Here is a 10,821-nt window from a genome sequence, read left to right on the forward strand (position 1 = left end):
CAGAAACACTGCCATAGCTTCCAGGATGTTGATGTGAAGCTTTTGGAGCTGAGGTGACCAAGTTCCTGAACCTTGTCGTGCTGTGAATAACCTCCCCAACCTGACAGTGATGCGACTGTATGCACCAGTAGGGACGGGGGGGAGGGAATTGCAACTGTAACTCTTTGGTTAGGTTTTCGGCCATTGGCCCATGGACGTAGAAGTTCCTTGGTAATCAGAGGTACCCGGCCGAACTTGTCGCAAACACTTGGCATTGGCCTTTGAACGTCAAACTCGATTGATGTCCTTGAGCTTGGCTTCAACAGGACGTCTGTGACTGAGGGCAAATTGAGCGAGCCTAGGATCGTCTCCTGATTTCTTCTCGAAGCCTTTTTGCATTTTAAGAATTGGCTTGTTACCTTGGCATCCCCTTCCCTGATGGAATGGAAAGATTGTGTGAATCCAAGCCCCAATGGATACCTAGCCACTGGAACTTGGATTCTGGGGCCAATCGGGACTTGGTCCTGTTGATCTTGAACCCTATATATTCCAGGAAAGATATGACCTCGTCCGTGGCTTTCATATACTTGTCTTTGGCCATCTCCCAGATTAGCCAGTCGTTTAGGTACGCCACCACCAATAAAACCTGAGACCTTAGCTCCTGCACCACTACCTCCGCCAGTTTCGTGAAAACCCTTGGTGCTATATTCGGCCCGAAGGGCATCACCTTGAAGGAATAGGCTTCTTTCCCTAGTTTGAAGCCCAGGAATGGATGGAAGTGCCGAGCCATCGGGACATGATAATAGGCATCTGTAAGATCTATAGAGGTGGTGACGCCCCCACGGGAAAGTAAGGCCCGTACCTGAGAGATGGTCAGCATTTAGAACTTGTCGCAAGGAATGTACAAGTTTAAACAGGACCAGTCTAAGATCACCCTTCTTTGGTCGGTCCCTTACTTTGGGACACTGAATAGACGACTCTGAAATTTCAAGTTCTTTGTCCCGGAGACTGCTCCCTTCTGGAGAAGATCCCTGGAGTAATCCATCAACCCTTGGGTTGGATGCTGATAGATGGATACTATGCTTTTCGCCCAGCTGCTGAACCCCCAACGATGTTAAAAGAGATACAGCCTGCCTCCTATTTGAGGAACTTCATTGAGATGATGAGGGTCGGGTTCCTTTCCTGACCATGCACCTCTAGATCACCCTTGGGCTCCAGTTCCTCCACGCTGACGAAAGGGGCCTCTAGCCCTGCAACCCCTAGCAACCTTGGTAAAAGGTTGAAATACCCGATTCTCATAGACCGGGTTAAAAGCAGGCGACACTGAATACAGTGGGGAACCTGCTGGCTAGCCGACGGCGAAAGGAAGACAAATTGATGCTGTTGCCGAGGCTGAGCCTTAGAAGATGAAGGTTGGGGACTTGCTGAAATTAGAACAGCTTGTAGCACAGGATGCTGTTGTGGAAACTTGTGGAAAGGTTGGTACCGCTTCTTGACCCTTCCTAGCCCTAAAACTGGAGGAAGAAGACTCTAATTTCCTTTTGAAAGGAATGCCCCAACGCAATCTGATGCTTTGATTAAAACGTGATGCCTCGTTCTGAACCTTGTTTACTGCCGAAGCTGGGAAGAGATCTGCACCCCAGATTGAGGAAGCCAGAAGCAATTGTTGTTTGGGTTCGTGCCTGATCGTAGCCTCGGACAGAACATGCTTCCTGCCATTTCTCTTAGTAACCGCAAAGCCGTACGAGTCACATTGCATGCTTAAAAGTAACTACTCCGCAATGACCTTAAACAGCGGTTCATGAGCGTACTCCAGAGCCGCCGTCTCCGTCATCACTAGAGAATTAAGAGACCTTGCAGGACGTGTCCTAGCATCAAATTCAGCTTGGATTAGTGCGTCTGACAGAGGCGCTCACTAAACAAGTTGATTGCACAATTTGGCTTAAGCTTGCCTACCGAGAATGTAGCCGGCAAACTTCCCACAAATTCTCCCTACCTGGGAGTAGCAATGATGTGGGATCTGTCTCGCTAAGCTGGGGTTCTTCCCGAGTCATTGCCTGATGGGTAAGTCCTGCTACCTTTTATGAAAAAGGTAAGGAGTTCCCGTCATCAGACGTAAACATCGTGAAAGGGCTTTTAAATGCTGTTACCTTAGTATTAGAGCAGATCCACTTCTAGGTTCCATATCCATACTTGATGAGCCTGATTGCTAGAATGGATAACAGTCCCCTTGGAGACCTTGTCCTCCCTAATCGAAGCTGCCTCCATAAGCCTAACATAACCTATAAATGGTGGCCATAACCTTTCGGGGAAGAACTCGAAATCCTCGAGTCTATGTGTACCACAAACTTCTGCAGTCAACATCCCGCTGACAAACGGAGCGAAGTTCACTACCCTCCAAGGATCACCAGGGTGGAACGGAGGGAGCGTGGACCCGTCAGGCATGCTCTGACCTTGCACCAGTTTACTAGAGGTGCCGGAACTGCCGAACTCCTGTCTGAGACCTACAATCAGTGAGTCTGTGCACCTAAACTTTAAAAAAAAAAAAAAAAAAAAAAAAAAAAAAAAAAAAAAAAAAAAAAAAAAAAAAAAAACACCCTTTCAAACCTTGCTGCAACTGAACTGACTAAGCTAGCAAGACCACTGACCTGATTTAAAATAATCGTGTTGAACAGGTCTTTGCTGACTAAAGGGGAACCTTCCAGCCATCCCTACGGTACCTTATGAGGTATCCGATCTCAAGACGTTGAAGGGATGGGACTTGAGGGGCAATGGGAAGAGTTCTCTCCTTAAGGCCTAGGGTTAATATGTGTATGAACCTCTGGCACCTGCCCAGGCCTTGGCTTTGTGTCTGATTGGCTTTTAAGCAAGGTTTTACCCGAAGGTTTTCTCTTTAATCTAGTTAACGACTGTATTGGCTGTTAGTGAGTTCTGGCTGGGTTGTCTGTCTGCTGGTAGAGATCAGAGTTCTGAGTTTTTTTTTGAGTCAGTCTTTGGTGAGAGCTGGTGTTGATAAGTAGTTTGGACAGCAGTTTATTGGAGGAATTGAAAGTCAGCTAAGTTGTGTTTTGTTTGTTGTTTAGTTGTTGTTTTGTCAGTTGATATTGTTGCTTAAGAGTTGTTGTGCTGTGAGGTCTTTGTTGAGTTGTATGTGAGTTCCTGTTATTATATGTGAGTTGTTGTAGTTGAGGGTTGTTGTTCGTGTTGTTAGTGGGTGTGTATGTTGCCTTTTTTGTGTTGTTTTTTTTGTGTTGGTAATTGTTTGTGCATTGGTCTTTTGTTGTGTTGTTGAGTTTTTGTTGTTATGTGTGAAGTTGTGGTTGTTCCTTGGTTGTTTGCTGTGTTGTTTGGTTGTGGTTGTGTTTCTTGTTTGTTGTTGAGTTGTGGGTTGTGGTCTTTAGGTGTTGTTGTTGGTTTGTGGTTGTGTTCCTGTTTTGTTGTTGTGTTCCTTTTTTTGTTGTTGTGTTGTTTTGGTTGTGGGTCGTGGTTCTGGGTTGTGGTTGGTATCTCTGCGACCTCGACAGCGGACAGCACAGGATAGCCTGGAGTATATGGAGTGTTGGTAAGTACATACGTGTGTTTTGTGTTGTTTTTGTTTTGTTTTTTGTACCTATAGGTCAATTATCCTGCTCTATTTGTTGTGTTAAGAAGAAAGTGTGACTGGGGTGGGTTGGGTAGCTGGAGTGATTAGGTTATTGTGGGGAGGGTTTTGCAACTTTTTTTTTCTAGCTTGTGATCCCGCCACACTGGAAGTGTTAACTGTGTAAACATAAGGACTGTACTGCCTGATGAACTGCTTCTAATCACTGCAAAGGCTAGTTCAGGGAGGAACTCTTCTCTTCACCCTGAAAACAGAGCTATTAGGGCAGGCAACAGGCAAATTCATCTGACATTCATTCCAATTCAGGGTGAACAGCTATTAGTTGAACACTTACAAATTAGAAAAATGTATATAGAAGACAATATGGAGGAGTAATGATGGTAGTCTATATCTGACGACGTCTCCAAGGGTTGCGTGAGAGAGAGAGGGATTGGTTGAATGGCGGTTGTGAGCGTGTCTGTTGTGGCGCTCTGTTGTGTAGGATATCAGTGGGGGAGTCTGTTACGGAAGTCGTAAGCAGTAAGGCGTCTGTTGAAGGCATACAGTTGGTTTTGGCAGCAGTCTTGTCTGCTGATGGCCAGTTGATATGTTACTTGATTGATTTTGGAGGTGTAAAGTTGTTGCACGTGTGTCTGTATGGTTGTGGTGAGGTTGAAGAGGTGCGTTTCAGTGTCTGTGAGTGGTGGTTGGGGCAGTGTTGGTGCTGGCAGGTTGTTGTGCTGGGGTAAGTCGTGTGGTTGTTGTGTTCTTTCGGGCTGTTAACGCTCGTATACACAATGATTTGTCGGGTTGTTAAGTTGTGGTGGGGTTGTGGGTCTCGGTTGGTTGGTTTGTGTTTGGTTATCGGCGGTGGTTGTGTCTCGGCTAGCCTATATCCAGCGGACAGCACAGCCTAGCCCTGAGTATCTGGAGTTGGGTAACTACATGTGTTTGTGTTTTTTATGTTCTGTGTGTAGGTATGGGTCAATTGTTCTGCTGTATTCTGTAGTGTAAAGAGGAAAGTGTGATTGAGGGTGAGTTGGGCAGCCAGATAGATTAAGTTTACGTGGGGGGGATTTGCCGCTTACTTTTAAGCTTGTTGTCCCGCCACAACAAAACTGCTGTATTTGTCTGAAAAAATCATTCTGAATCATTGCAGTGGCCCATGGGTCAGTGCGATGTTACAGAAGTTCACTCTCGACGTGGTTCGGAAGTCAAGTAAAGCCGTCGATCCTGTTGCTGAATAACCACTGGTTCCATGCAACGTAAAAACACCATACAAATAAACAAACAGAAGATTTACAGACTTCTGTTGTACTGTGGGGTAAAAAAGAAAGATGATTGAGTCTAATGAGACATAACGCTGTCTGATGATTCTCGCAATGGCGTATGCGGAGCACAAGACAGGAAGCATAAGCGAGAATCAAAAGCCATCCAGAAACTTATGTCTGTGATGGCCAGACAGAGAGGTTCAAATTAGCACTTAACCCTCGACAGAGGAGAAATAATACTAAAACGAACAATATCTCTGTGAGAAGACAGACTCTGCCCCTCACTTGACTCCTTGCACTACAGACACACTCGAGCACCTGCTTATTAATGAAACAGAAGAGAATGAAACCCTCTGTTCAGTGGTGTTGTTGCTAATCAATACCACTGGTTATCTCAAAACCAAAACCAGCCTGAAAGGCTGTTCTGAGTTTTCAGGTTAAGAGAAGGTACTTATCGTCTCAGTCACACACCAGAAGAACTAACCTACGGGTATGCGCCTATTACTCATGAAGGTGCAACTGATAACAGTCGCATGGCACGAGGAGAATATACAAGTACAGTGGACCCAGCATATTCACGGGGAATGCATTCCAGACCCCCCAGCAATAGCTAGAATCCATGAATACTTAGAACCTATATAAAAATCCTATGAACGGCCTATTTTGTTAGTTCAAACTTAATAAAAACCCGCTAAAAATGCTTTTAATCATGAAACTGATATGAAAATACAATGATCTGTGAATATTGCTCATAGAAAAATACAGCGAATATGCTTATTTCCAGCAAATACTAAGTAGCTATGGTCCATAGAGAAAAGCACAAATACATGAGTGCAAATATGGGGGTCCACTGTATATTCATAAGCTCCAGTTGATCGAGCACCAGCCTAATTCTTTCCTTACCTTTGAAAGAAAAAAAGAATAAGGACTGGCAGCAGACTTCTTTCATTCTCTAATAAAGACAGTGAAGGTGAAGCTGTCCCGAAGCAAGGTTTCTATGGTGACAACAGGACACCAAAGACGACTAGTTCATACCGAACTGGTTGTTACCTAGCGATACCCATCCTGAACAGCTTGAGCGCATGTCCGGTGAGATCCTAAGACTGAACCAGGAACATAAGGCCCTCACAACCAAACTGGGATGAAGACTCCATAGAGTTCCTCTTCTTCCCTCATCCACCCTTGTGTAACCCAGAAGTAGAGAGAGGAGGATTGAATGCTCTTGCCTGCCCTTCTGGCAGAACCAACAGGAGGGGGTGATAATGCGTGTGATCATCAACTTGCGGTGATGATGACAATGCACAGACTTAAAGAAACGTATTCACCTCAACAAAACATGGTTCTGAAGGGAGGGCGGAGGTTCTCACTCACCAAACAGAGCATTCTTTCAAGTGGAGGTTCTCACTCACCAAACAGAGCATTCTTTTTCATCAACTAGCTCATTCATGCGAGCGAGAGCTGAGCGGAGTTGAGTGCGGCATTGGTGGGTGAGAACTTTTAGCATCTTACCATGCAACCGTCTTCTCCGAGGTTGAAAGCTCACATAAAGAATGTCTTGAAAGATAGACATCTAAAGAACTTGAAGCACACTAATGCTAGTGATGAAAAGCAGGGGCAAGTCACTAAATGACTCACACCCTTCTCCTGTCCTGTGCCAGAATCAGGACGGTGAGCGGTCTCTCCTCTCTCCAGCACCAAATTTGGATGCACAATCCCACACAGAAGCTTGTACATTCAGAGTGTCTCACGAACAAGCTCTCTCTGATGCAGTATGTACTAGTTATAAAGATGGATATCTAAACCCAGTGGTAGGAACACAAATCAAAGTCTGCGCTCCTGTGGCTCCCAGAAACACTACCCAGGGGTAAGCATAAATGGTCCTAGCCCCGGAGGATTAAGATAGCGACCCTCCCTAGTCCCTTGGCAGAGCTTCTTAGGGACAAAGAGACTACCTTCCACTTCTTAGACCAACTAAGTCTAGGAGAAGGGGAGGAGGCGGCAGAAGACGACGATGAGGATGAAGATGACAACACCTTTCTGTGGAACTCGAGTATCTAATGAGATGACATCGAGACTGCATTTATTTTTATTTCCTGTACTGGTGAAATGTGGGTGTTGTTCAATATACAGTGGAACCCCCTTATTAGCAGGGGATGTATACCAGACCCCCCTCACTAATAGTTAAAACCTGCAAATACTCAGAACCCCTCTAAAAATGCTTATATCTGCCTATCTTGAAAATTCAAACACTAAAAGTATACCTTAAATAACATCCCATTTCAAATATTCCTTAAATTACTTTCCTCTTAATGTATTAATCTTTTGAGATTATATTATTATATCATTTCAAAAGTCATCTTAAACAATTTACCATTAAAAATATATATGTACAGCCATAACAGAGAGAGAGAGAGAGAGAGAGAGAGAGAGAGAGAGAGAGAGAGAGAGAGAGAGAAATCAATAACAAATATACTACTGTCTTGTCCTTAATATCAAAGGGTGAGATAAGGTGATAACGGATTATGTAAACACCTTTGATGCCAACCCCTAAGACATGAAGGGGTAAGGCAGGAGGGTCCAAATCCAAGCATGTGAATCATGTCATGATAGCCATCTTTGCATTAGCAAACAAACACAAATGGCATCTGTCTGCCACTCACCTGGCAGGAGTAAGGAATGTGATAGCAGACGCTCTGTCCCGGTCAGTTCCTCTGGAATCAGAGTGGTCTCTGGACGTCGGGTCATTCCAGTGGGGTAAGCCTGAGAGTCCCAGGTCTCCAAGTGGACTCTTCGCCTCACAAGCGAACCACAAGCTCCCTTGCTATGTGGCCCCCAACCTGGACCCTCTGGCTTATGCCACGGACGCCCTGTCGTTGGATTGGAATCAGTGGAGGAGAATTTATGTTTTTCCTCCAGTGAATCTTCTCTTGAAAGTCCTAAGCAAACTAAGGTCTTTCAAAGGGATAGTAGCTCTGATTGCACCGGACTGGCCCAAGAGCAACTGGTATCCTCTTCTTCTGGAATTGGGTCTCCGACCTCAACGGATCCCCAATCCCAAGCTATCACAATCAGTACAAATGAGGACTGTGTTCGCTTCCTCAGGAACTCTCCAGACCCTAACTTTATGGACTTCATGAAGTTTGTGGCTAATAAAGATGCTGATATTGATCCACAGAATATTCTCTTCCTAGAATCAGATAAGAGAGATCAACATAGACATATGACTCAGCTGTTAAAAAATTAGCATCTTTCTTGAGAGAATCGAACACTACAACCATGACAGTTAATTTGGCTATATCCTTTTTTCAGATCCTTGTTCGAAAAAAGGTTTAGCAGCTAGCACGATTACCACTCATAAATCGGCTTTGAAGAAAATCTTTCAAGTAGGTTTTCAGATAGATCTGACTGAATCTTATTTCACATCTATCCCTAAAGCATGTGCTAGACCTTAGACCTTCTCAGAGGCCTACTACACTTTGTCATGGTTCTTAAATGATGTCCTCAAACTAGCTTCAGATACTGACAACTCATCTTGTACATTCATAATGCTCCTGAGGAAGACATTATTCTTATTAAGCCTAGCCTCAGGAGCTAGAATTTCAGAACTGTCGGCTCTATCCAGGGATGCGGGTCATGTGGAATTCCTCCCATCAGGAGAAGTTCTACTTGCTCCGGATTGTAGCTTTTTATGCCAAAAAATGAGGATCCTCTTTGCAAGTGGGCTCCTTGGAAGGTTATCCACTTCCACAGGATCCTTCTCTCTGCCAGTATCAACTCAGGAAGCCTTTCTATCTCGTACTTCTTCAAGATCTTCAGGTGCTCTCTTGGCATGAGAGAAAGGTGGTGGATACTTTGTCAGTGAAAGCATTAGACAGCAAATCCTTTACTTCATTAAACAAGCCAACCCTGAGTCATTCCCAAAGCACATGAATATCAGGGGAGTAGCCACCTCAGTTAATTATTTTCAAAACATATGAACTTTGAGGATCTTAGAAAGTATACTGGATGGAAAATCCCCGACAGTCTTTAAACGGCATTATCTAAAGTCCTTGGAATCTTTAAAGTTTTCAGCAGTAGCAGCGGGAAACATAGTTTCCCTGATACTGTATAGTAGTTGTAGTATAGATCCAGGTCTCCTTTTCTACCTACATCAGCAACATGCCTCACCCTATCGCAGGCTACTCAAATATCATAGCCTTAGCCGTTAAAATCATATAGTGGATTGTCCCTTATTTTTTTGCTAGGGACATCCACACTTGTACTGATAATGTACTTCAATGTACCTACCCTTATTTTTATGCCTAGGGTAGGACACAATATGTTTGTATATATTCACCATTTTTGTATTTATGATGAACTTCATGTACCTACCCTTATTTTTTATGCTAGGGTAGACACAATGTGTTTGTATAATATTTTCCAATATTGTATTAATGATGGATTTCAGTGTACCTACCCTTATTTTTTATGCTAGGGTAGGACACATGAGTTTGTATATTTTGTTATTGTTAAGTTAAGGTAAATCTCCCCTTTTTTCTTTATATTACATGCAGCACTGTAAATTTACTGTAATTGACCATTTAAGTACTTTAAGATTACTAACGTTCTATTATTTTACTGTTTAGTATAGTTAGTTTAAGTGCTTAGTTTGTATGCTGTAATTGATTTACTTATATTATATCCATCATTTTTTACACTGTGTTTTTCATTGTTCCTTTTTTCCCATCTTGTCTGTTTCTCTGGTACTTCTTTCATAGGCCGACACGAGCTGAGCCCAGAAAAGGGATTTTGACGAAGGAAAAATCTATTTCTGGGTGATTGGCTCGTGTCGCCCTATGAAACCCCCCCATTTTATGGTTTGTTTTCCCCCCCCTTGCAGGACAAGATGTATTTAGCTGTTTTAATTAAGGATGTCCGCTAGGGGCGCTGCTGTCCGTGGCGCTCCTCTAGTAGTAGTAGTAGAGGCTGCATCGCCCGTTGGTATCAGCTCTCTCTTGGGGGGATTCTGAATAGGAAGTTCTAATTGGTGTTTGTCTCGTGGTAGGTGTTCCACACTCGCCCCTATTATCATACCGACACTTCTTTTTAAGAGTGAGCGAGTCAGTTTTACTGACATTTTCTTAATTTTGTTTTTCTCTGGTAATTTTAGGCTAATTTTACCTAGAAAGAATGATATTAAGGATACTTTCATAGGGCGACACGAGCCAATCACCCAGAATAGATTTTTCCTTCGTCAAAATCCCTTTTGTTATGCTATAATTAATTAATTATCAAACACGTATATATTCAAAAATTGATCAGAATAACAACCGGGAAAATCAAGATTAACGACAGTCAACAATGAGCTCATGAAAAATATTGTCATCATTGGAAGACAGTTGAAAGAAGAGGTTGCAATTCTTCCATTCAAGAGACCTGCCTTAACCGGACACAGTAGTTACTGCCTAATCACCTTCTTGTTCATGAATTTTAATGCCATGTTCCAGCTTCGCCGTAAGCGTATTCCTATGGTAAAGGACTGAGGGTTTGTATATTGTGTAGGAACAATTCATGAGTACTATTATAAAACAGTTTTCAAAAAAATAAACTGTTTTCTCGAACATGTATGGAAACTGTACCCAAGTCATAAATATCATAATATACTAGACAGTTTTCCAAGATCCTGCACTACACAATCTCATTTTCCTAAAATACCATGTTAACTAAAGCAAAATGCTCTCAATCAAACAGCTGGAGAAGTAAAATTTTGTGAACTGAAAATGCTTGAGATTTCAAAAAGCTTCAAGGTTATAAAAGATACTACGTAATGATTTACTTACCGCGACTAGGACAAAAATAAAAAATATGCTTGTGTCTGACCAAAACCTTGTGAGAGGAGTGAAGATGCTGATGTGAGCTAGTCGAAAAAGATATAAGCAAAGAATGGCCACTTCCACAGACATTGTAATCTGCAATGGATTGTGTGAGGACAAACATAAGCAGGGTGAAGCC

The 10,821-nt window shown here is 43.1% G+C and overlaps 1 protein-coding gene across 5 annotated transcripts in view; it reads right to left on the reverse strand.

Moving 5' to 3' along the window:
- The window catches only part of LOC135203053 (two pore calcium channel protein 1-like), a 734,396-nt gene that overhangs the window by 627,799 nt on the left and 95,776 nt on the right, over positions 1 to 10,821 (reverse strand). The window contains exon 1 of one of the 5 annotated variants that reach the window (XM_064232648.1): positions 10,650 to 10,779. The exons of 3 other annotated variants lie outside the window; for them this stretch is intronic. Coding sequence is in view for 1 of the 2 variants with exons in the window: in XM_064232645.1 (XP_064088715.1) it covers positions 10,650 to 10,772 (123 nt within the window). In the remaining variant the exon portion in view is untranslated. Of the gene's footprint in view, positions 1 to 10,649; positions 10,780 to 10,821 lie in introns of those variants that run through there. One more of the 5 variants, XM_064232645.1, reaches the window with a different exon arrangement.

The sequence above is a fragment of the Macrobrachium nipponense genome, chromosome 33 (genome assembly GCF_015104395.2).
Source record: "Macrobrachium nipponense isolate FS-2020 chromosome 33, ASM1510439v2, whole genome shotgun sequence".
Lineage (NCBI taxonomy): Eukaryota > Metazoa > Arthropoda > Malacostraca > Decapoda > Palaemonidae > Macrobrachium > Macrobrachium nipponense.